Source organism: Tyto alba, unplaced genomic scaffold, assembly GCF_018691265.1.
Source record: "Tyto alba isolate M040663 unplaced genomic scaffold, T.alba_DEE_v4.0 Super-Scaffold_38, whole genome shotgun sequence".
In the NCBI taxonomy this organism is placed as follows: domain Eukaryota; kingdom Metazoa; phylum Chordata; class Aves; order Strigiformes; family Tytonidae; genus Tyto; species Tyto alba.
This window is the reverse complement of record NW_024881313.1, coordinates 37,597,771-37,625,478: the sequence shown is the minus strand read 5'-3', so window position 1 is coordinate 37,625,478 and position 27,708 is coordinate 37,597,771. Positions and strand designations below refer to the sequence as shown.

The 27,708-nt window shown below is 39.5% G+C and overlaps 1 protein-coding gene across 10 annotated transcripts in view; it reads right to left on the bottom strand.

Annotated features, from left to right (window-relative positions):
* ADCYAP1R1 (ADCYAP receptor type I) overlaps window positions 1-27,708 on the bottom strand; it is a 142,183-nt gene that overhangs the window by 87,524 nt on the left and 26,951 nt on the right. For all 10 annotated transcript variants that reach the window (XM_042801754.1, XM_042801755.1, XM_033002872.2 and 7 more), the window contains one exon: window positions 21,554-21,721. In XM_042801754.1, the coding sequence (XP_042657688.1) occupies window positions 21,554-21,604 (51 nt within the window). In that variant the 5' untranslated portion in view covers window positions 21,605-21,721. The remainder of the gene's footprint in view (window positions 1-21,553; window positions 21,722-27,708) is intronic.

Here is a 27,708-nt window from a genome sequence, read left to right as displayed (position 1 = left end):
GAGGGGGATAATCACTTTCCTGTATCTACTGGCCACTGTCTTGTTAATACAGCCCAGGACACTGCTGGCCTTAACCTATTTTCCTCAGGACCTATGTAAAGTGTACAGAGTCAAGGTTACCAAGTAGCCTTGAGTGTTTTATCACATTGAAAAAACCTCTTGATGAGTTTTTCTGAGTGAAGACTGAGGGAATCTGTGCTAAAATAAAAGAGTTCTCTCACTGTGGGGACATTGGGAAACAGAAGCTTTTAGGAGTTCTACACTTGTCATGCTGCCGGATGCCACTTTCATTTGCAAGGCAAGTTCTTGTTATTACTTGTTATTATTTGCCCATTTATACTTCATTACGTTTAAACAAAACCCTGAAGAGAAAGATCTTAGACAGGAAATTTGTTTTGTGCAGGCTCCCAGCAAGTTCAATAGAAACCCCATCTGAGTCACACTTGGAACAGAAATGCATGATGAACAGCTACAGGAGGTTGCAGAAACCCTTTCTCCACACACACATATACCCTACCCAAGGGAGAAAGCTTTAATTAATCTACTAATTAAATTAAAGCTATTTGCCCTCAACTATCACACACATTCCTCCCTTTCACTCTTCCCCACAGGCGGCTCCTGCAAGTGCGTTGTGCTACAGCACTCACTCTGATATTCCCCAAAGGGTGTTTGGGATTGGGCAGGATACTGAAGAATGGAGGCAAAGAGCTCATTAAAACAGTGGTAATGCTCAAGCTCATTCTCAATTTCCCTCCTTCTCCTTTCAGTGCTAAGAGACATTGGTTTAGATATTGTGCCAAAGTGGAGGGGAAAAAAATAAACCTACCAAAAACCCCTACTTAAATCCCATAAGGAATCAAGTCTTTGCACAAAAGAGTGTACTTAGAGTAGCTTTCTCAACAAACCCTTCTTTCTCCTTCCTGTCTCTGGAGAGTTTCACCACTATTTCACTGTAAAAATTCAAGGAGGAGAATAAAGTACGTATTAATGAAGGAAAGAAGGGAGCAGACTGAATGGTTCGTCAAAGCACCGACACAGTGCATGCCAGCATGGAGCTCAGCAGATGGATTAGAAACCAAAAAAGGCAATGTAGGAAAACTTCCTAATGATGATCAGTGAGGCCATACATAGAAAAATCACCACCAACAACAACAAATTACCAGAGAAATAGAAGAGTTGTTTTAACAGGCATTTAGGCCAGCTTTAAATATCCCTGGGCTATGGAGACTGTCTGGGAAAAAAATACATCAGTGGCTGTAAGGAGATTGCTGGAAGAACCATGGTGGGAGCTGCCTCGTTACTCTGACATCCCAATTTATGACTGTGAAGAGTATGATTTAGCTGTGCTTACCCGTGAATGGACCGTGTTCACAGCTATTTAACATTGCTACAAATACAAAATACAATCTAAGACGTTGCACTGATCAGTTGAGGAAATGAGGTGTCATTCAAGTAATACAGTGCAGGCATAAGGAAAGCTTTAACTCTGTTTAAAGATATCAGTGTGAAATACTTCATTATTTTTTAATCAAAATTTTAAAAGGTGATGCAATCTGCTCTGTGGAAAAAAAAAAGTTTTTTTAAAAAAATTCTAGATATATGAACATATTCCTTCAGGATGAAAAAAGATATTGAAACAACTAAGTTTTCCATATGACAGAAAACTCCAAAATTTTCCTGTATAGTTATTAAGCACTGTAATCCTTCAGTCTGGGTTTATACCACAAAGAATGATACTAATGTTACTTTTATTAGGTGATCTAATAAAATAGGATTCCTATTCTTATGATTGCCTAATGATGGGTACCTTATCTCGCTGGATTTAGGACTGCATCAATGTCATGCTGCTGAGACGCATCAGCAGACACTCCTCTCACAGCCAGTTAATGTTTCAGACATTCAGTGCTGGACAATATTTATGGTCTAAGTTATCTGGGTGAAAAACATGGTACGGAGAGATACTTGCAGTGTCAGTGTTTGTTTATTGCTAGTAACAAAAATGAGAGCCCAAGGTGACTCATACAGCTGTAGATATTGCACTTATGAACCCCATCCTCACCCTACTTCTTGGAAATGGCTATCTGCACATTGGTTTTCCACCTTGAGCACCTCAGATTTTATAGGTCAACAGAAGTATTGCACTGTCATTGGGCACATGATTTAATCACAGCTGATCACTGGTATTTAAATATCTGTCAAGAGCCGGTAACATTTAAATGTAATTCTCAGAAAACATAATCTCCTGTGATATACAGTTTTATCATGAATATGAATACCTAAGTTCTGGGTGCACAAATCATTGCCAAATGGGATGATCAGCTCCACCAACACTATTACCTCCACTGATGCAGGAGACAGTATTTGGTACATTTGTTATTCATAGTAATTTAGCCACATGCAACGTTTCTGTCTTGGGAATTTATAAGCTTAAAAATGATACCTGCTTAAAGATGCCCTAGACATCACTGAATGTAAGAAGCCACATTACATGTTGTATAGTATTTGTCTCATTAAAACAAAGGAGTCAAATTCACAACTAATGTAGATTGACAAATAATGACGTAAAATGGGAGATTTGGCCTTTGTCTTTAAGCCTATAACCTATGTTTTCAGAGCCCGAGAACATGCAGCACTGAACTAGAATTGTGCCTTGTGATTTGAATGAAGTTCAAACATGCCTCACTCAAGAACATACAGTGAACAGGTGATGGAGTGCAAATTTGGAGCTCAGTTCCCCATTCCTGATATTTAAAAGGAGCACTAAAACCATATTGCTATCATATATACCATAAAAGAGAAGCACATGCCCAGACTCGCTATCAGCAGGGACTCATGTATTAACCACAATAAAACCAGAAGAGGCCAACAGAAATAATTTACATTTTCACAGGAGCTTGAGAGATACAGAAACACAATCACACCCAATTCCTTTATTTAATCACAAAAGTTGAACTCTAGAACATCTTAGATAAGGTGTTACATGTAGTGAGATTTTCTTTTTTACACACTATAAAAGATCTAGGCCCACCAATCTAAATCCATGTTCTGAAAAGTTGAGAGCAGCAGCTATACAGAAGGAGAGCAGAGATAGAAACCAGCGATATGTGATGAAATCTCTGGTCCATATCATGCACTGGGACAGAATATTCAGCAATTTTACACACTAACAGTGGACCAGTTAGAGCCTTCTTACACTGCAGTAAGTCCTTCCTGTTAGAAACCAACCTTTAACACTACTGGTTTTTTTTGTTTGGTTGTGTTTTTTTTTTTTTTCCCCACACACTGCTATGTAGAAATGGTGTTTTAGAAGGGTAACCCACTGTATAAAAGGTTTGTGCTGGAATAGAACAATGTGTCTGAGACTAGTTCTAGATGCAGGTATGTTGGAAATACAAATACAGCTCCCTCTTTCTCCTTCCCAAAGTTTCCTTTTTTTTTTTTTCTCCTTTCCTAACATTTTATGTGGTAATACTGCTATTTCCTAGTTGCTGCATCAAGAATACTCTGACATTATATACTCTAACTCCAAGTTCTTATGAACCATGATGTAAGAATTCTACCATTTCCTGAAAAAAGTGGGATTCCTATCCCTCCATGACTCCTTATCCAAATGATTTGCTTCACGTGGTGTGAGGATAGATAAGCTGCACAGAGACTACCCATGAGACACACAATCATATGGGTAGGAGATAGGTGGGTCCCAGTCCCTGCTCTGCTCAGTGCTCTGTTAGCAGAATAAAATTCATGCATCAGTGAATTTATCACATATGCACTGCTCACAAGGCATTCTTAGAAAATCCTACCAGTGACTGCACTATATTTCATAAGCTGAACCTCAAGCAGTTTTCAAGAAATTTAGAAACACAATGTGTTATAAAATAACATTGCAAAATCACTAGAAAACAAAACAAGCCAACAAAACATGCTGCCAGATTGTATACCCTATCTCAAATTCCTATTTTACTCCTATATCACTGCAGGTCATGATTTGATTTAAGGAAGGACAACATGCAGTGATAGAGATGGTCTTCTAAGAACAGATCTCCCCCTTAAAGGGTGACTCAATTCCAAATAAACCAGCAGGACTTGGATGAATTTCAGACCCTGACAGATAAGCCACAGGTCTGACTTTCAGAGTCTTGTCATGACCTAGATTCTGCTCCAGCATTTTCTGCTCCACTGTTATACAGACATTTGCTCCGATAAGGGATATCTGACTAAATAAGGACAGATTCAGGACACATTTATTATCCTTATGGTAGATCTCCTGTTGTTCTCAGCTCCAACAAAATGCAGCAGGCATCTAAAGTGTTAAGTCAATCACCTCGGTTGGCAGGTACAAGGGCATTCTTGATGCAGAACTCAGTGGCACAGGGGCTCTCTCCAAGGGTAACAGATGCTTCAGCTGTGCTGTTTGCAGCTGACTGCAATGCGCAGACATTTAGGACCCAGAATCTTTTGCATATTTAAACAAGAGACAATTTTTCAGTGTCACAAAAAAAGAAAAAGATAAAAAAGGGCTTTAAAGCCCAAGCCTAAAGGTAACCTAAAGACCAAGCCTAGAGATAATTTAAAGCCCAAGTCTAAAGATAATTACTCCACATTAAAGATAATCAGTGTTGGCCGATATGCCCAAACTCATCTTCCTGATTAATTTGCTAAATGGGTGGAAGCATCAATAAATTGTTATCCTGAAGACACAGGTAAGGATTCTTCTGGGATGTTTATGCATTACATATTTAATAGGGTACTTGTATGTTGACTAAGAGAGCCTAATATTATGTATTTGGATTTGAAAATGATGGATCCTCTCAATCTGTGACAATGGCCACACCACAGCCTCACTGTTACCTGGTTCTGAAATCTTCAACCATCCTAGGTTCCCACATGTCTTGATGTAATATGCATCCCAGCATTACAAGTCAAATTTTTCCTCTGTAGTTAACAGTGGTGGCTGGCAAGAGTCATGCAATACATGCAACACAACCTCTGAAAACATGCCTTGCTTTGCCTGACAGCTATGAGCTCATGACTCTGTTTTTCACCCGATTGCTCTTTTTAATAAGCCAAAAGCTGCAGAAAAAAAGGTTGTTTCTCAAGTTCAGATGAATTTCCCCACATGAATGACTGCCCAGGACATGAAGTGGCCAGAATTTCTCAGTTATTAACCTTAACAGCTTCATTTTCAGCTCCCTACTCATATCCAGAAGTTAATTTCTCTTCTGTTAATGTACTTCCAGTTACAGAAAGAAAACTCGGTTCCACCATGTATACTATTTTTACTTCTCAGGGAGTTCAGATCCTTATTGCCCATCCTACAGACATATGTGCAATGGAATAAAGACATGTAAAGCATTTCCTCTCCACTTATTTCTGAACTGTAGTATGACAAAAAAACATATATATATATATAGCTCCGAAGCCCTTTAAATGTTAACATTAAATTACAGTAATCTTTTAATTTGCTTCAGATTGAAGCTAATAGAAAGAATAAGGTTTCACTTTCCGTGGAGAAAGGTAGGGTCACAAATGGGGACAGCTGTTTTGGACCACTTTGGTTTTACTGATATGAGAAGAAAACATTAATACATGTAAATACTCTTTGTTGAATATATACTGATGAGAGAAACTGCTGTCATATATAAGGTAAAGAAAGATCTGAAAGCAAAATTGATAAAACTTATTTTATATTGTCCTTCATGGATTATTCTGGGTATCTCCAATATGCACTAACTTTCGTTTTTTTGATCCTCAAGATTATCGTGATCAGAATTTCTACATTACACCTTTGACAACAGATATATATTTCACATTTTCGTATATCAAAAAAGCCCCTGAATAAAAACCACTGCCCCAAAATACAAACAATCAGTACTGAAAACAGAATTTTCTCTAGACCAATGTTATTCGTACACATCCTTGTCACTTTCCCTTTAATTTCTGTTATAGTACATTAAACAGTATTTAATTCCTCCACAGTTTTAACAGTGATATTTTGCAATGACTTCTGCCAGCTTCTGCAGCTGTTTGGTGTTTGTTTTTTTTCCTCAAAGCCATGAACACAGCTAGAAGATTGCCACTTCACTTTGCTTAATATCCATTTAGTGGGAGCTGACCTCAGTACAAGATAACCTGCCCCTCAAATATTGACATCCACAAGGTGTTATTTTAGATTTCTTTAACAGATATAAGAAAAAAACCCCATGGACATACAAGGGAAGAAAAGTTGAATTTCCATCTTTGTGTCCCATAATTAAATATCTGCAGAATTAACGTTGTAGCCAATAGGTTACAATGTGAAAACCACAACAAAATAAACCTTATAATTTCTGGTCCCCATTTACTCCTTTAATTCACAGAAAAATTCCTAAAAGCTTAAAAAACAGCTAGTAATAAATTGGATAAATAGAACAAATAACCTCCTGTGAAGTGGAGAAGGAATAAGTATGTCAATGTAAACATGAAGACATTAATCAAATGAAGACTTACATGGGACTTCAGACCAGTGCTGGAAAATCAGGAGACACTGCACCATGCTCTTGCCATCCCCATCTGTGTTTTTCCAGAGCACCCAGGGGTGTCCCCTGGCTGCTATGACATGTACTATTTATGCACATTGATTTTATGAGTGAGTGTAAGTCAGATACCAGGTCATGTACAAAGAAATGTGAGAGAAAAGGCAGAAAAGTAGGGATGCTTGATCATCAGGTCAGTATAATGAACTGATGAAATAAGGCCATGTTTCACTCAGATATGACTGATGATTTTATTATGATTTGAGCTGAAAAATGGATGGAATACTGAATCCAACATTATTTTCCAGGTTAACTGAAGATACCTATCTCAATGTCTGAAAGCATGTGCTTCACAGAGCTCCTTAACCCTGGGCAGATCTCCAGGCAGCTCACCAGCACATGCTTCTCCATAGTGCAGCACTGAGATTAACCAAACTTCTCATTCATCTGTCTTTGGCACCATCACTCTAACACTTAAGCATACTTTAAGTGTATATACTTTTTCCACACCTTTTACAGACAGGACAGTGCAGCTGGTCTTGTCTGACACAGAGACAACTGAGAAACAAGAAGCTGCAGTGTTGCTCAAATCAAGCACTAACCTAAGGCAATAAGGACATTTCATCTTCAAGCTCTTATGCCTCTTAGGCGATTGCTCTAATTGCCAGATACCTGAATAAGCTGTTAGATTTGTGAAAAAAGAAAACAAAACCAAAAAGCTGATGAGTTTTGTGAGCAGTAGCACAAGGCTTTAGTCACTGATTGCATGGAGTAGTGTTTCTTAAATGAGCTCCTGTTTGGATACTCTGCTGTCTAATGAGGCTTGAGCTTACATTGAAGTTCATTTTTCTGTAGGGAATTAAAAATCTCTGTCTTTGCCTAAACATTCATATGAAACTTCTAGAAAATTAATTTGTCTGAGAATGAGGTCCTTCTGTCAAATTTAGTTGAAAACACCCATAGTACTTAGGATCTGGGGGGAGATAGATGACCTGGCGGAATGGAAAAATAAATACCTGTGCGTAGATGTGATCATATTAGTCTGCTTTCCTTAGAGTATCAAAGGCCTTTCAGCATCTTACAGCCTATTCCCACTGATGTTGCCTGCCTATACAAAATTCCTGACTCTCCCACAGCTGCTCTGCATCTTAATTACTTTCAGTGTCAAAGCTTTTAGATTGAAAAGACATAGTAAGATTCAATAGTTATTTTGAATTTGCATACAATTTGTTCACCTAGTGTTTCTGCATTAGTTCAGACATAACAGACAACACACGATGGCCAAAAAGGTTTAGATTTTGCACTTCTACATTGCTGGAAGGGTACTAAAATGGAGTAGCTCAGCCTGAAAATGCATGAGAATTTAGTTTCTATTGCAATACAAACATGTCATGCATTTTGTTATGTTTTTAAGTAATGCAGTAAATTATCATAAATATGGCTAACAGAAATATATAAAGTAAAAACAGTTCATCCAGACAGTAGTAAGAAAAGAGAACACGTTAATATTTGTGAGGAAATAAACACAAATTTATACTCTTGAGTTTTAGCATATCTCTAATCTGCATTTCACATTATCAGTTATCTGGCAAGTCCTTAGCAAACAAGAAAGACAAAATAAAGGTCCAAACCAGTTTTATGCCAAAATATGTAACAGGCTCAGATGTCGCTATCAGGTAAGAATAACTAATTAATTACATAAATAAGTCTCTGTATTTTCCCTTCCTAAATCTCTAAATACCAGTAGCTCAAATTATTGACAAACCATTTTAGGAGTCTTCAAACAACCAAATCAACAGCTTGCATTTAGCCTAAATGACCCTGAATAACACATTTTAGCCACACATACTGAGTCAGAGAAAGATTGTGGGACTGAAAACGTTTGAAAAGGGTACACAGAAGCTAAAGTGTTTTCTTTCTCTGTCTAAGTCTCCTAGACAATTAGTAAGGATTTTACACTCCAAAAGAAGTCTACTGAGAAATGTTTGACAGAGAAAGACATCACATAAATGTGTTATCTGGAAGCCCAAGAACAGCAAAAAACTTTTATCACTTTGCAATCCTCAAAAGAATTTTTCAGCATATACATATCTGTTGTGGTTTGAGCCTACTCAGCAGCTAAATGCCACACAGCTGCTCACCCACCCTCCCCCCACTTGGGAATGGGGAGGGAATCAGAGGGGCAAAGGGAGACTCACGGGTTGAGATAAAAACAGTTTAATAACAGTAACAGAACAATACACTGACAGCAGTATCAACAGGTAACGTACAATACAGCTACTCACCACCTGCTGACCACCACCTGCCTGCTCCCAGCTGGTGATCCCAAACACAAAGGCACCACAGCCACACTCCCAGAAGTGGCAGCCCCTCCTGCCCCACTCCTGCCTTTATATAGTGAGCATAATGTCACATGACATGGAATATCAGCCAATCCTGGCCCAGCCCTCCAGCTGTGCTCCCCCCCCCCCCCGCCCCCTCACACAGGTGAGGGCACTAGGACTTGGAGAGCCCCTGGGGCCTCAGGGTGCTGCAGCACTCCTCCCGCTGCCAAACCAATAGGAACTCTATTCCAGCCCGAACCAAGACAGTATCCACCCCTTATTCCATATCATTTTACGTTATGCTCACGTTCCATATTTCTAATACATTCTTGTTATTTACAATCCTCTTCCTTGGTCAAAGACATACGCATACAGATGTCATTCCCTCAGTCCATGGTCCATCATTGCAGGATGTATCATGAGTTGACTTGGTCCATAGCTTCAGGTTCCATCTGTCATAACAGTCCCTTCAGGCAGGAGGAGCAATGCTCAGTCAGTAGGGCAGAGGTGTCCTTGGACCTGGCAGGAGGATGGCATGCAGTCTCTGTTGCAGTCGGAGCTGGTGGCTGATGCATCTAATGCTGTCTGTATTCACAGTCTGCGGCAGTCGCTGGGCATCAGTTGCTGGAACCAGTCCTATTTTCATCCAAGTTCATGTTTGCATAACAAAGCATCGGTAGGGTGGTGTGGTGACTAATCTAATACAGCTTATTGACTATTTTCACCTAACATTAAGTCCCCTTGAGGTACACATCGGACTTCCCTGTCCTTCTGCATTACCCACCAAGTGCACCCGGGTCCTTGGGCAAAGGTAATCCCACGTATGGGCTTACCTTTACCTGAAGTAGGAATAACCCAGACAGTCTTCCCCAGCATGTTTTTAGGGTGCACTACTGGGACTCTGTCTCTATTTACAATATGTAGAATGTTTGACTGCGCAGGGCCAGCCTGGTTGGCAGATCCTCTAGTATTGACTAACCAGGTGGCCTTTGCTAAATGTGTGTCCCAATGCTTAAAAGTTCTGCCTCCCATTGCTCTCAGCATGGTCTTTAGTAGCCCATTATACTGCTCGATTTTCCCGGAGGCCGGGGCATGATAGGGGGATATGATATATCCACTCAATGCCATGTTCTTTTGCCCAGGTGTTTACAAGATTATTTTGAAAATGAGTACCATTATCTGACTCAATTCTATCTGGGGTGCCGTGCCGCCACAGGACTTGTTTTTCAAGACCCATAATAGTGTTCCGGGCAGTGGCATGGGGCACAGCATGTGCTTCCAGCCATCCGGTAGTTGCTTCTACCATTGTGAGCACATAACGCTTACCATGCCGAGTTTGTGGGAGCGTAATGTAATCGATCTGCCAGGCTTCCCCATATCTATACTTTAACCATCTCCCTCCATACCAAAGAGTTTTTAACCGCTTGGCCTGCCTGATTGCAGCACATGTCTCATATTCATGGATAACCTGTGATATAAAGTCCATAGTTAAGTCCACCCCTCGGTCATGAGCCCATCTATATGTTGCGTCTTTTCCTTGATGGCCCGAGGAGTCATGGGCCCCGCGAGCCATAAATTTTTCACCCTTATGTTGCCAGTCCAGATCTACTTGGGCCACCTTAATCTTTGCAGCCTGGTCCACTTGGTGGTTGTTTTCATGTTCTTCCGTTGCTCGATTTTTGGGTATATAAACATCTACATGGCGTACTTTCACAACCCAGTTCTCTATTCGAACAGCAATATCTTGCCACAAACCAGCAGCCCAGATGGGTTTGCCTCTACGCTGCCAGCCACTCTGTTTCCACTGCCGCAAACCACCCCCACAGGGCATTTGCCACCATCCATGAATCAGTGTAGAGATAAAGGACTGGCCATTTTCTTGCTCGGTGATACTTAAGGCCAGCTGGATGGCTTTCACCTCTGCAAATTGACTGGATTCACCCTCTCCTTCAGCAGCTTCTGCGACCTGTTGTGTGGGGCTCCACACAGCTGCCTTCCACTTCCGATGTTTCCCTACAATGCGACAGGACCCATTGGTAAATAAGGCATATCACTTCTCATTATCCGATAGTTCATTATATGGCGGTGCCTCTTCAGCTCGGGTCACCTCTTCCTCTGGTGACATTCCAAAGTCTTTGTTCTCTGGCCAATTTGTAATTACTTCTAGTATTCCTGGGCGGTTGGCATTTCCTATTCGAGCCCGCTGTGTGATGAGCGCGACCCACTTACTCCACATAGCATCAGTTGCATGATGTGTTGAGGGGACCCTCCCTTTGAACATCCAGCCCAGTACTGGCAGTCAGGGTGCCAAGAGGAGCTGTGCTTCTGTACCAATTACTTCTGAAGCAGCTCGGACCCCTTCGTATGCTGCCAGTATCTCTTTTTCAGTTGGAGTATAACGGGCTTCGGATCCTCTATATCCTCGACTCCAGAATCCCAGGGGTCAACCCCAGGTCTCCCCTGGTGCCCTCTGCCAAAGACTCCAGGTAGGGCCATTCTCCCCGGCCGCAGTGTAAAGCACATTTTTAACATCATGTCCTGCCCGAACTGGCCCAAGGGCTACAGCATGAACAATTTATTGTTTAATTTGTTCAAAAGCTTGCTTTTGTTCAGGTCCCCATAAAAAGTCATTTTTCTTCCGGGTCACTTGATAAAGAGGGCTTACGATCTGACTGTAATTTGGAATATGCATTCTCCAGAAGCCTATCACACCTAAGAAAGCTTGTACTTCCTTTCTACTGGTTGGTGGAGACATCACCGTTATTTTATTAATCACATCCATCACAATCTGACGACGTCCATCTTGCCATTTGATTCCTAAAAACTGAATCTCCTGTGCGGGGCATTTGACTTTACCCTGTTTCATGGCGAAGCCAGCTCTCAAAAGAATTTTAACTATTTTCTCTCCTTTCTCAAAAACTTCTTCTGCTGTATTCCCTCATATCATGATGTCGTCAATGTATTGTAAATGTTCTGGAGCTTCACCCTGTTCCAGTGCAGTGTGGATCAGTCCATGGCAAATAGTGGGACTGTGTTTCCACCCCTGGGGCAGTCTGTTCCAGGTGTATTGGACACCCCTCCAGGTGAAAGCAAACTGTGGCTTGCACTCTGTTGCCAAAGGGATGGAGAAAAAGGCATTGGCGATATCAATGGTGGCGTACCACTTGGCTGCCTTTGACTCCAATTCATACTGAAGCTGCATCATGTCTGGCACAGCAGCACTTAATGGTGGTGTGACTTCATTCAGCCCCCGATAGTCCACTGTCAGTCTCCACTCTCCATTGGACTTCCACACTGGCCATATGGGGCTGTTAAAGGGTGAGCGAGTCTTGTTGATCACCCCTTGGCTCTAGAGTTGATGAATCAGTTGGTGGATGGGAACTACAGTTCAATAAAGTATATTGAAACAGTGAGTGCAGCCACAGAGCATGTACAAAGGCTGGGAAACCATTAAATCCACCAACGGACACAAATGAAATCTGGCTGAAAGATGTTCATTGAGACTATTTTCCCTCAGGAAACCACGTGTTGATTAAGTTTACAATTTAAACTGTATTAATGGCAAAAAAAAAAAAAAAAAAAAAAAAAAAAAAAAAGAAGAAAAAAAGCTGTCATTTGTTCCTTTTTAAGAAGGTGGAGGAGAGATATAAAGTGCTCCCTTTCCATATGGTAAGTCTTGTTTGAAGACAATATTTATTTAGAATTTTTATTTTGTACAAAAAAAAATAGTGGTTGAAATTGAGACTAAATTCTGTAAACTTTACCAGAAAAAATAAGACTATTAAAGTACTATAAAATATTTTATAAATGTTATTATGTGGGGTAAATATTCTACCTATTCCCTCTAAAATGGATCTTTCATTTTTTTAAAGATCCTGAGGCATTTAATGGTACACATTTTTTATTTTTTTTTTTTTTTTAGTAGACACAATGATCCATTGGCATCAACTTTCACATGTACAGGAACACATATTCAATACTCGATGTTAAATACATATCCCAGGAAAAGTAATAAACAGCATTTGTGATAATGTTACAAACCACCATAAGAAGGTGAGTCCCAAGATATTGATAATGCAAGACAATCAATTGGGGAACAGTGACTTACTGTCATCTTTTCATCATTCACATGATATTCATAAAATGTAACCTACTTGTGATAAATAACAGAAGAATTTTGCTTTCGCTAAAAGTAATTAAACGATTACTTTTATTGAGTTAGGCTATAGCTATTATTAGCACAAAGATCCAAATTTTAAGAAAAGTAAAAGATTTTACTACAGGGAAAAGAAAAGGGGGGAATTGATCTGTGGAAACACTAACCCGACAGCCCCTCCCCCCCCCCCCCCCCTTGGGACGCTCACCAGATGGTCCATATCAAAGGATGGTAACTCCTTTGTAATGGAATGAAAAAAAAAAGGATGGGCCATCTCTGGTATCTCTTGTCCTTGAGATAGAGAGGAACTGAAACCACTGAGCCATAAAGACAAAGGAGCTGCAAATTATCCCAGACTTGAAGGACAAGGTGTACGTGACCACAGGACTGAGTTTGCGCAGAAGTAAGGGTCAGCTAGCGAACACAGTGAAGAAGACTATGGGCCTTCATCAGAAGACCCCTGCCCATGACCACCAGGCAGCACTGCACAAGCACAACAGGAGGAATTTGGGGTGGGGGAATATGTTAATGATTTCTCGGAACTAATTGTAATATTCCCTCCCTATCCTTTGAGTAGTGATGCATATGTATTAGAGTAGATGAACATGTAGCCTTTTATACAATAAAAGGGAGCCCCTTTTGGCTCCAGAGCGTGCACCATTGCACCCAGCACTGTATTCTTTGCTCCACTGACTTTGTCCCCAGTAAAACCTTTTTAATATATATATACGTGGGCTTGTTTCTCACAATACTGGTCAATAAAGATGAGGTTTCTAAAAACTAAAGAAACCAAAGTGTAGTCTAAATTAATTTTTAATAACCCTGCAATAAGAAAAGGTTTAGGATAGGTTATGTCAATATCTAGAGGTATCTGTCCCTTGCCACTGACTGCAGAAATATCATTAGTATATATTAATATAGGTAAATATCTTAATCTAGACATCCATCATTTAGGTAGTTAAATATTGGTCTAAGTACAGTTCCTGACATCGGTTAGGTACACAAGTCAACTCTAACATGCACAGGAACATACAGAGGCAGGTTCCATTCATTAACAAGGTGATGTTCTCCATTTCGGGCACAACTACCATTATGTGGCATGGAATAAATATATCACAGAAATTACCATATTTTAGTCTAGAATGGGACCCATATCTCCAAAATCCTCACTTCCAAGCAGTTTCCACTTGGGGAAAAAAATCTGAAAGAAACCCAATTTTGTTTTAAGGAATGGAGCACCAGCTAGCCTGGAATGGGCTATTCACCCCTTGCCCAGAGAAACAAAGAGAGGTTTGTTGAATTGGGTTCTGTGCCCTTGGGGATTTCAGTATGGCTACACTTAGGCTTTATGGTTGGCAATGTTTTCCAACCGGCTTCATAGCTTTTAATTAAATAGCTTTGTCTCTACTGCTTTGAAAAAGAATCCCTGGAAGCAGTCTTAAACACTGTATGCTCTGCCTTGCATCTATTTCCTAATCCCATAGGTATTACATAGGCAACCTCTGGACAGTTCATCTGGGCAGCCTTGTGCAACCCTGGGGCAAGCAGCAATCCTGTATGCTCCCCCAGGCAGGTTTGCAGCATAGCTACTTGAGCCTCAGGAAGGCCCTAGTTCTTGCCGTAGGACATACATTCACTCTGTGAAGCAGCGAATTTTATTTCATAGATTAGGAACAAACTATTTATTACAAGCCATGGTGAGAGGGGCAGGAGGGTATATAAAAGACCAAATCCCTAAACTTTTCAGTGATGCAAATGTGGGTTTTTTAATATTCTTTCCCTCTCTTCCTGCGCTTTTGCTTCAGTTTCCCCCTTCTTTTTAACATAGCTTTAATTCTTTATCACAGCTATCTCTTCAAGCTGACTCCACAACAAATCTTCTCAGGCTGCTGGCTCAGCAAGCCCAGGGAAGAGCAGGCCAGCAACACACTTGCTAGAGACTCAAATAATATCCCTCCAGGTGTTGGATATTAATAGCTGAGCAACATGAAAAATCACTGATTCTGATTTTTTTTTTTTTTTTTTTTTTTTTTTACGGGCTCCTTTTCTAAGAGATCTTTTTTATTTCCCAATTTGTTATTTGACTGCTCATCCAACTCTCCTCCAAGCTCATGAATACAAAACCAGCAGGGAAAAGAATCATATTAATGTCCTTAAATCAGTGTTTTCATCATATTATTTGCCTGTCACAGAAGTTATTACTACTACCAGAGGGCAAAAAAGTGAACACATTAATATAGGGCAACCGTTTTCTTCTTTGTAACCTGCTGCCATGCATTTCTAAGACCTAGATATCTTGTCTGTCAAAATAAGGAAAGTTACATGTAGATATTTGTGTCTGTGCGTAGCGTTTTGAACCACATGTTGGTAGATTATGTGTATTTCTAGACTTTTTTTTTTGTTGCCATTCATTTTTTTTGTGCAAACAAGCTTAATAAGTTTAAGAACATTTTAACCAGGTGTGTCTTTCTTAAGCTTCTGTAATAACCGTAACTGACACCTGATGTGCCCAGTGTGAGATTACAAGTGCCAGTCTATTAGACAGAGCAACAACACAACATCAAGGTCTTCCACCAGCTTCAGGCATCCTTGACAGGAGTGTCAACATGTTAGGCTTTCTCAGAAAAACCCAGGGACTTATGGATATGTCAGATGGAGATATCACCCTGAGGTATCTATCTCTCTGTCTCTCTCTGTAAGCATCTATCCCATCTACCTGACAGGCTAAGGATCATCTGAAACCTAGGATCCTAATTTTTGTGCCTCTGAAACGTGCTTGAAGTTAGTATCAAAGGCACTGTTGTTGTTTTGCAACACTGATATTCTCAGATGCTTTTTGTGATACATCTTACTAGAAATTCTGAACCTTTTCTCTGAAACTACTTTACCCAATATTACACATCCAGAGACTTTTATTTTTCTTTTTTAAACAAGACATAGGTGTTTAAGAGGTTATATTCTGCTGATTGCCCCCAGCACCATCTCCTTATATTAAAATGGAAAAGATATAGCAGCAGTTGAGTTTTTTTCTCCAGAGAACATTCCCAGCAGTTTCCTAGCTATATTTGTACATATTTGTATTTGCATTACATAAGCAACAGGGAAGTCCCATTTAACTGTTCATTATGTTAGAGATGGTTGCAATCCTACAGAGAACTTGACTTCTCTAATAGGGTTATGAGGTGTTACAAATCATAAGGCAGAAAAACTCATTAAAAACTGTCTCATTAAGTCCTGCATGAAAAAAATACTTTGCTTAAAGAGCAGGGATCTACACAACCATCTATGTTTGTGCCTGAGGAACCTCACATTTGGGCTGCAGCAGAAGATGGATGCTTTAACAAACATAGCAGGGTTGGAGAGAAACTAGCAGAATGTGTGTCTGAATATACTGTCTCTCATCTTTAAAAAATGACAGTCTGAAATGTAGATGATCCAATTTGAACGAAGGCTGGCACTGGAAGTGACAGCTACGGATTAATAATGGAGGATACAGACATCTCTCTGCTCTGTAGACTATACACACCCTTAAAAGATTGAGAAATATTACCCCCTTCAGTAAACAGGGTCTGAGCAAACTGATCTAGTTTTTCCACCTCTTCATAAATTGCTTCAACATAATCAGATTGAGGTTTCATTCTACGATCTGTGAGATGCTGTCTGTGAATGCAAATCCATATTTGTCCATCTGACCCTCATACTGTAATCACACTTTAATGTTGGTATACAAGAGACATCACTTACACCCTTCTTTTTCATCTCTTTCTTTTTTTGTGAAAAAAAAAAAAAGTCAGTGGACATGTTTGTTAGCTAATGAAACACTACGAAGAATATCTTATCATTTGAAACACTTAAGCTTAACAATATTAAAAATGCATCCACAAGAAAATCCAAGTATTAGCTGAAGAAATACATCTGATTGAATTATTACAGACAGTTAGAACACCTGCATTGCAGTTACATTTAAAATTCAGTTCATATACTAAGCCAACTTTGTGAGTCATGAATTTCATTGTTTCTCAAGTACATTTGGAACCAGACAAAGGAACGACGGTTTGGGATCCTATCTCCTCAATTTTATGATTACTTTTGTTAATATTGCCAATAAAAAAACAAGCCCACTGTTATCACAGATGAATAGAATGAGAAATCAATCAAAATGGCAGTGAAAGTGAATTCAGAAGCAAAAAATAAGCAGGAGGAAGAAAAGTGATGTGCAAATTTATAGAGGAGATGTTCAGACAAAACAAAGAGAAGAATAAGAGTGACTGAAAAGAAATAGGCTAGCTAACAGAAAATTGGATTAAAACCAACTAAAATAGCAACATAATCATTAAAGTTAGGAAAGCATTTAAAAGGGGGAAAAGATAAAGCTCAATAATGTCTCTAAAAAATCTATCAGATATCATGCTTCTAAGTCCTGCTTTCAGTCCCAAGTGATTAATAAGAAGGTGGAATACCTTTGTGATAGGTAAATACAGAATAACCTTTTAAACACATGAAAAATCTAACTACCCTAGACTCTGAAAATTAGAATTGGTTTAACATGCCCATTTCTAAGTATATCTTAGCATATTATTTTCTTGTCATCTGGTCTGAGTCTATACTTGAAGCCATGTCGAATTTTCCATTAATACACTTTGTCCTCTTTTTGCCTTTTCTTGATCTGTTTATGAATGTGGACATTAGTCCAAGTGCTTTGGTTTTATGTGGGTACAATGAGTCTTTCTGTTGTTGAAGTCAAAAACTAAACCCCAAACAGGAGCTAATGCAGCCACACTGACTGCGAGGGATGGAGACGTGCCACAAAATGGGCATCAATCCCGGTTGCTGAGAACAGGAGCTCTGCCTGAGAGTAATTGGAGATTTCTTAAATAGTACCAGATGTGTTTAGAGGAAAGCAATGTAAAAGAAGAGTGTTTTCTGGAACTTTGTGAAGGCTAAGATGACATTCAAATTTACTGCAATTTTTTTAAAAAGACATGTCTACTCCCTTAGTAGAAAATGTGAAAATCTGCATTTTAGGAAAGTACACATTTGAGGACATCAGCACAACATGCTAGAGGTGGTTTGAAGAGAAAGTGTGTGTCCTGATGGAAAAAAGTGTGTTACCACAAGCATTACAAGAGACTCCCAGAAAGGGAAAAACCATAAATAACATTATATCATTCCTGAGCTTCAGTCTATGAGAAGAAACTTAGGGACATAATAAGAAATGAATACTACAGACAAATTAAGGTACAATCTCTGTCATAGGCATAAGTGTCTTCAGTGGCCAAAGAAGTGTGTGTGCAAATATACAAGTTCATGTGTGTAAAATCATTAACTTCAGTACCCGGGTTCCTGCCAGAGACTATAATAAAACCTCTCAGTTATCAACAAGGTCATAAACATTGCACAGCACATATAAAAACATATTTGTTCTTAGCTCTGGTTTGATTCATAGTACTTTATTAGAGAGATGTTCTTTCTGAAAACTGGAGATGATCACTAATTATCCAGCTCAGTGATCATGGTTATGTCCTGAAATGCTAGGAATTAGAAACTTGCTGTCCTTCTGTATTTGCCAAGAAGGTCATCCATCTGACAGCTCAAGAGATATGTTCAGTCACATTTATTCCCCTTAATTAAAAATTCTTCACCTCTAAATAACAAGACACCTTTTGGCTGTCTCAAGCTGAACACCAAAAATCTTAAAACATTGAAGATTACTGGTCATTAAAAAAAAAAAAAAAAAGCCTTTTGCCTTTCTATTCATATCATTATCTAATTAATTTTATATCAGTCTGAAAAATATGCTTGCAAAGCCAGGAATTCAGCAGCTCTACTAATCTGCTTTCCAGTTTTACCTGGTATAGGATGCATCTCACCAACACTTATAAATGAGGAAACATTGAGCTTATCCTAGGCTTAGCTGTAAGATGAGAGCTCCTAAGTGACCCAGAAGCAACAAGGTGTGTTTATACAATCTAATGTATGTCCTAAAAAACAGCATCTGAATTAGAGCTAACTTCGTTTTATAGTCAAGAAGACAAGAATCTCATGCTAACTTAATTATCTAAAGCAGGTTAAATGTGGGGTTTTTTTCCTCCCCCTCCCCAATAGCTTAGAGGAAGTATAGTGTAACTTTTTCAGAGATACAGTATAAAAATTAAACATATTAACTTTGTCAATAAGTAAAAATTTCTTCCTGACCATGAAAGCTAGGCAAAAGTCAGAGGAGTCATGCACTAATGTTGTGGTTTAAGCCCAGAGGGCAACTGAGCACCACGCAACTGCTCACTCACTCCTTCCCCCTCAGAGATGGGGAGGGGAAAATAAAACAAAAAGCTCAGAGATTGAGACAAAGACAAGGAGGGATGACTCACCAATTATGGTCATGGGCAAAAGACAGATTTGACTGGGAAAGGAAAAGAACATCAATCAATCAACTACCATCACCAATTAATTTAACAGAGTAGGACAGTGAGAAATACAAGCACATCTTGAAAAGACCTTCCCCTCACCCCTCCCTTATTCCTGGGTTCATCTTTGCTCCCAATTTCTCTACCTCCTCTCCGCCAGCAGCTCAAGGGGGCAGGGAATGGGGGTTGTGGTCAGTTCATCACCTGTTGTTTCTGCTGCTTTTTTCCTCCTCAGGGGGAGGACGCCTCACGCTCTTCCCCTGCTCCAGTGTGGCGTCCCTCTGATGGGAGACAGTCCTTCACAAACTTTCTCCAACATGAGTCCTTCTCACGGGCTGCAGCTCTTCATGAACTGCTCCAGTGTGGGTCCCTGTTGTGGGCTGCAGTTCTCCCAGCAAAGGACTGCTCCAGCACGGGCTTCAGTCAGAGTCTTGGCCTTCTTTGGGTGTAGACACCTGCTCTGGCGTGGCGTCCTCCAGAGGCTGCAGGTGGGCATCTGCTCCACTGTGGACCTTCATGGGCTTCAGGGGCACAGTCTGCCCTCTCACCATGGGCTGCGGGAGAGTGTCTGCTCTGGAGAGCTTCCCTCACTCCTTCTTCACTGACTTCAGTGTTTGCAGAGGTATTTCCCCCACAGCTCCTCCTTGCCTCAAGCTCCTCTTCTTAAATATGTTATTACAGAGGTGCAGCCACTATCACCGATTGGCTCAGCCATGGGCAGGGGTGGGTCTGACTTGGAGCCCAGGGAGTTTCTAGAAGTTTCTTACAGGAGCCACCTCTGTAGCTCTCTCCCCTATTACCAAAAATCCACCACACACAAACCCAACACAACTAGAAATAAAACCAAAGATCAGATATTTATACGGTAAGGGACTATATTATTTGGATTAACAGAAGTATACTACTAGTTGCAATCATTTTCTACAGAATTTAGCTGAATAATGTTACGTCTCAGATATGTAGCTAATTCAAGTGGTCTCTAAATAAGACCTAAGAGGAAAGAATGTGTATTTTTGTGTGCCAAAATAAAGACAAGCCCTGCACGCTGACTGCTATGCATTATAAAAGACAGGTCACACAATCAACACACATGAGCAAGAAACTCTGTGCAAACTGCTAAAAGATACTCTGGTCATGTCACTACTATATTGAATACTTCTTATTATAAAATAAAAACAAAATATATGTCAAGAATGTTTTTAAATACCTGGATATTAAAGTGCAGTAGCATGAGAATATTTATATATTAAGAAATTGTAAAGCATTTGCAATGAAGTTATAGAAGGCTCCTAATGAGATAGGAAATTTAAATACTAATGCTATTTGTCACAGTATCCCTTTGTGCAATGCCTCTTCAGAAGTGATGAAAAGCACAGTTATGATCAATGCTCTAGCAAAGAACTGAATTGAAATACAAGATGAGTTTATTACAGGGTTCCTCACATTTACAAAGTGAAAAAGCATGCTTTATTCAGCAGTTTTATGGCTGTTATGTTAGGTTAGATACAACCACAATGCATAGGGGACAATCATCAGGAATAGAGTTACAATCCCCAGGTGTGTTAACACTGAGTGATCCATGGGATTGACTGTCACTTAGCAAGTAAAGACTTTTAGTGAAAATAAATCCCTGTAATCTTCATAAAAGGTTGAAGATCTTCAGCAAAGTGATGAAAGAGTTTGAGTGCCTGTATCTTCAGGTGCCTATTTGTATAGTTTCTTAAAACTGGCCCTCTGAAAATGGAGGCATCCAAAAGCACTGACTGAAATATACTGAGGCTTAGTTTTCAAGGGCTGATGTGAATCTCTAATTTTATGCCCTCTGGCTGGAAAAAAAAAATCTTAAAACAATGGATTTGAAATAGGAGCCCCACTATTTTTTAAAAAATATTACTTTATGTTATTTTCTTCTTAATCCTTTATAGAAACAGTGAACAAATCCCCTCAAGGAACTGACTCGCCTTTCTACAAGATGAGCAGAGGTGACAGTTCTATTGCATCCACCTATTGGTGGTTGAAAAAGTCATAACCTATGGGGCCACACAGAAAAAGCCAGTATCAGTGTTAGTAACAGATCTTTCACTCTTAGCAAGGTCTGGCCCTGAGAACATCTATTTATATCAGTACAGTGTAAATAAAAACATCTTTCCTTACCATGGGAAGCAATATGAGAGTGAATAAGTAGATCTTCCAATTGATGGCCATCTTCTCTCTTAATTTTGAGCTTTAGTCGAGTTTTGCTTGTTCACACTATTATTAGGGCTGAAGTACAAGCTCTCTGCAGATCTTTTGGTTAAGGTCTTCACGTCAAGGCTCAGATCTCTGCAGTGAAAAATGAAAATTATTATAAATATGGAAAACATGAAGAGAATTCAACATAAATGGACAATAAGCAGAAAACTTAACTCTGGAACTGTGGGTTGTACATATTAGAGATCAACCATACTTGTCTAGGTTGCAGCTATTATAGATGGTCTTGGATACTTAATTTAAAGCCAAAGGACATGTCTGTATGATCAATAACTTGTATCACAGAAACTACTGAAACAGGTTATGTAGCTGCAAAGACCTAAATTGAACCCAAAGGAAAAGGTAGGATGGATTATTTTGAACCAGAAAAAGGACCTAACTGTCCACTTAATTTCTGAAGTCATGATTTGACCTTCATGATTTTCAGTATTGTCTCAAAAGCACAACTGTCTGGGGGCTTTTTAAGAGACTGTATGACACGATGATTTACTCTCAGATATCACTTGTCTAGATAACAAAATCCATGACCAGAGTTACTAATACTCTGAGAGATTTTTGAGAACTCAGCAACACAGGTGCAAAGAAATGAATCGTTCTCTCAGGTTAAAGATTCATCCATGACATAAGAAAAGATTGACTTATATGGACGACAGTGCCATGCATATCTGTGACTTCTATTGCTTGGTCTCTGCCAAGGAGTTAGACAGGTGGTCAGGACATCAACAGAATTGCATACGTGACATTAGTTCCATCCTAGCACCTCCTGCCGTAACCCAGTGTTTAAAAATTCCCACTCGCTCCAAATCATGATGATTCCTCAAACAGTTTTTCATTCAGTAGAACCTCTCTGTCTCAATCTCTAGCTGGACCCAATCCTCATTACCTTTTGAAATACAATATTGCCTCAGATCTTGATGTCTTGGTGTCATAAAGGTCTCATTTGATGCCCTAACCACAATCAGGTTTTTGGCATGGAGATATACTTTCATATTCATTAGTTTTCTTTCCCCAGTTGTCCCTCACCTGAGATAGATCCCCTTTCATTGGCTTTGAATGACAAGGTTTTGGTATCAGCAGTCTACAGAGGTGACTTCTGTGAGAATCTGCTAGAAGCTTCCCCTATGTCTGACAGAGCCAATGCCAGCAGGCTCCAAGATGAACTCACCACTGTCCAAAGGCAAGCTCATCAGCAACAGTGGTAGTGCCTCTGTGATAACATATTTAAGAAGGAGGGAAAACTACTGCACAACAACAGCCAGAAGAGAGACGTGAGAATATGGGAGAGAAACAGCTCTTCAGACATCCCGGTCAGTGAAGAAGCAGGGGGAATAGGTGCTTCAGGCAACCTAAAGATGCTGAGGATGCTGTAACCCCATGGGAAGCCTACACTGGAGCAGGCTCCTGGCAGGACCTGTGGAGCTGTGAAGAGATGAACCCACACTGAAGCAGGTTTTCTGGCAGAACTTGTGACCCTGTGGGGGACCCACACTGGAACAGTCTGTTCCTGAAGGACTGCACTCCATAGGAGGGACCCAAGATGGAGCGAATCAGAAAGAGCTGCAGCCTGTGGGAAGGACTCATGCTGGAGAAGTTTATGGCAAACTGTCTCCCATGGGAGGGATCCCACACTGGAACAGGGGAAGAGTGTGAGGAGTCCTCCCCTTGAGGACAGAGGAGCAGAAACAATAGGTGATGAACTCACCACAACCTTCATTCCCTGTCCCCCTGCACCTCTGGCAGGGAGGTGGTAAAGAAAATTAGGAATAAGCTTAGGCCCAGGAAGGAGGGAGGGGTGGTGGGGAAGGTGTTTTAAGATTTCATTTTATTTCTCATTATCCTGCTCTGATTTGATTGATAACAAATTAAAGTAATTTCCCCAAGTCAAATCTGTTTTGCCTGTGATGGTAATTGCTCAGTGTTCTCTCCCTGTCCTTCTCTTGACCCACGAGCCTTTTGTTATATTTTCTCTCCCCTGTCTGGTTGAGGAGGGGAGCGATAGACTGGCTTGGTGGGTACTTCACATCCAATCAAGGTTAACACACCCCATCCCTTCAGTATATGTCTATCCTATAGACCTAATTCCCCTAAAATAAACTCATCCATAGTTCCTCTGGCAATGTCTGTGGTAGTTTAGGTGCAACTTCTCTGCTTAAGAAAGTATGAGAGTTTAGCCCCATGGGCATGAGCTGTGCTATAGCAGTTTTTCAGAGCCAGACAACTGTTTCTCATCTGGTTTATTTCCAAATGTAAATTAAGTATTTGAATACTAAAACCTCTTTTAAAATCTTCTTGTCTGATGTACATTTCTTATCTACCACCCCCTATCACCTCTGTGGGCATAAATACAACTGACATACATCTTCACAACTAGAGATATGTTTAAACAGGTAAGTAAATGTTTGAGAGAAGAAAAGAAAGGGATCCTAGATAATAACAAATGAGGGATACAGGACATGCAAACAATTAGAGAAAGAACAAGGCAAGGGTATGCTGGAAAAATATTTAAAATAACAGAAGGAATGTGAAGAAATATAACAACAGGGAAAATACTAAAAAGAAAACAGACCAAAGTCAGAAAATAAATAAGGGAATAACAAAGGCAATTGTAAAAGAACTTTTACAATCAGGGGACACTCAAATTTTATACTAACTGAAACATGCTGGCAAGACATCAGCATTTAGAAAGGAGAGAGTCTTTCAATTAAAAAATAAAAAAGGAAAATTAAGCGCTCTCTAAATTTTTGTCTCTATTTAGATCCTGACTAAATGAAAAACAATGATTCATAAAACCCCCTTTAAACTGATCTGCTTTCTCCCATCCTCACTTGATCAGTCACTCTGCTCTGGTACTGAATTTAATTACGTAACTGTATTTCTGATGGTTTATCAAATAATGAAGGACTGATAAGATCTCAGCTGAGGAGGACAGTAAACATCCATGGTGACATTCAACAGTGAGGAGTTGGGAAAACAAAGTCACTCCATTAACAGAAACAACAGAAAACCAGACAGATGCATTAGAGGGTATTTGACTTGAAATTATTTTTTGATCATTTGCACTTGTGTGTGCAGGCCAGTCCAGAAAGGTCAGAGAGGGGTGTGGAGATTGAATTCTATCCTTGGATTCTGCCACCGTAATGCATCAGAAATATGAATTAAATACAATGGAAAGGTGGGAGCTGCTTGACTAAATGGCTGAACAAATACACTGTAGGAAAGTGGTAACCTTTAGAATACACTCTTTCCAATATTTGAAGACCCACTTTTACTTTAGCCTGGCATTCACTAGGTTTGAAAAGTGAAGGGTAGATGTTTTCTGTTTTATCTTAGTTTCAAAGGAACTTCTGAAGAGACAAGAACATCTGCAAGCCATTTCATTGCCTTTCTTTCACATTTTGTAGAGAAAGTAAAAGAATCGACTTAATTTTTGCCTTCAAGGTAGTCATGGAAACCTGCATCAAAAGCTGGGCTGTGGCCTTCATATCATCCACAGAGGCTGAAGTGTTTATTAGGTAATAACAACTACCAGTTCTATGAACTTATGCCCCATGCCTGTAGCAGAACTTGTATATATTGCTTAACAGCTACTATATGTATGATATACATAGGTGCAGAGTCCACCTATTACCAATAAAAGGCTAGTTATGACAAAACCAGGTACTATCAGCTATGTTTTACTAGAAAAATGAACTTTCAAAAAATACAGGCAATGTTTATGAAGCATTTCAATTTCCATTTAGTACTGGGAAAAGAAATAAATATATGAATATAGGCTTTGGAAGAGAAGCATGAATTGTCATGTCTTATGTCACTGGTCTTATTACACTGAAATCCTGTAATTTCATTAGTAAATTAGAGATACTGGTGCTTCACCTTGTTTTATTTGCATCTGCTACCATAATTAAAATTAGTGAAGTCAGAATAGCAAATAGCACAGGGGTTGTACCTTTCAGTTATGCATATACAGTTATGTAACAAAAAAAAAAGTTTCAATTATCACTGGTGAAACAGAAGGGTTGTTGAAGTGTCTGACAATCTGAAAATCAGTTGATAGTTACTAAAATGGAATGGGCTTCAGAGAATTGTTACAAGCATGGTTGAAATACAGGAAGAAACATAAAATATACAAAAAGAATTGTTCTGGTCAGCTAATGACTTAAAGTAATTAATCTTCTGTGAAGGTGGATTAATTTGTCCACTGTAGACACTTTCAGTGCCACGGCAGATTGTGTCACTTACTGGTGAATTGTTAATCATGGGTATTTCAAGGGCAGGTTGGAAAATCTCTGGAAAACACATTATTTTCTCTATTTAAAAAGGGACTCTAAAGTGTTTAGCTCATATGTGGACTATGCTACAGAAGCCTAAAGGCTAGTGAGCAGGACTGCACCATGAGAAGTCCACAAGTGTCAAGTGCACAATGTGATGCCAGTAATCAACAAAACCATATAGTCAGTCTGTTCTGAGTAGGATATGCCTACTCTAAGGAAGCATAAAAGGATCAAACTCCACCATATCAAGTAACGGGTGGAATTGTTATACAGCATCTCAGAGTGCACCCATGTAGGATGAATGAAAGGATTTTTAGTGACTTTATAAGGCTGTTATGGGCTGTTCTTGAGATCTCACCCAAAAGAAAGAAACAACTTGATCTGCTAGGCTCCTTGTTATGGTCCTCTGGGACGTGTGCCAGTGGTTTGAAAGGAAAATAATAAACTTCAAAGCTGATCCACAATGGTTTAGACCAGTGGCAAACAAATTTGAGTTCATTACTTAATTAATCTTAATTCAGTGTCTAGTCAGGACTGCCCACATCATCCTTCTCCTCTACCATGACCAAGCTACTATGTCAATGTGGAAATCTGAAAGTTTCTGCCAACACATGGGATCAACTGAGATTTTACAAACTGAATAGATTGCAGCAAAGTCACCCACTCCATGCACAGTTATCCCAGTACTTTCCAGAGACCTGAAGAATATTTCTTTATGCAGAATAAACATAGGTGGAGAATGATGGGGTGCAAAAGAAAGAAGCTGCCGAGGAGAATACTCCAACCATCACCAGTCAGTCTGGCTCACAGCCCACTCCCTTGGCATTTCCAAATTCTCCCCAGGGAAGGGAATTCCACAGCTGTTTATGGTACAAAGTTTGCTAGATAGATATTTTTGGTTTATATATATGAACAGGTAATTTTGTCACTGATTATCTATCTTCTTTTGGCTTTCAATATAAGGTGTGAAATCCAGTGCATTTTATTATGTCCCTCCTAAAACTTCCCAAATGTAGTATGCCAGCTTCATAATTTATATTAAAGGGCATGGTGAACCTTACTCGTGTCAACTGAGACAGTCGTTAGCAAGAAATAAGCAGTTGGGTAAGCAACCCTTTAGTGACCTAGGACATGTCACCTAATTTTAGAAACTTAGAAAACACATACTCACATATGAGTTCATTGTCAAATCTCTCTTTATATAGTCAACAGACAGAAGTAGACTTATGAGGAAAGACATTTGTCTGACCTATTTTAACTGTCTACATTAAACTTTCTACTTCCTTCCCATGAGTATAAAGGAATTCTTAACAGCTAGCTGATATGTTGACATCTACCTTGTAGATATCTAAATTTGGACAGAATAACCCCACTCCAGTCTCTTCTGAAGTATATGGATCAGCAATATGAAACCCAAAATAGCAAAGTTTGACCTACTACAAAGGCTTGATTAAAAATTAAGACAAATTAGTGTGTCGATAAGTCGATGCTGAAATATTTAAGGTAACAGAAAAACTAAAAGAAAACTTGACTGAATACCAGACAGAAAGAGCGCTGAGGTTTCCCATAGAAACTAGTCTGTAAAGAGCAATCCTATTAAGGCAAACAAAAAGAACAATGTCATGGCCTTTCTACTATCTTTAATATATCACTTATTATTTCTTGGAGTTTAAATACTTTGGGTTGTTTTCATCTACTTGCATTAATCTTTGCAAATTCACTGAAATTAAAGCATCTGCATGGATCAAAACAGTTGAGAATTTGGCTCTTTCTTTTAATAACCAAGAA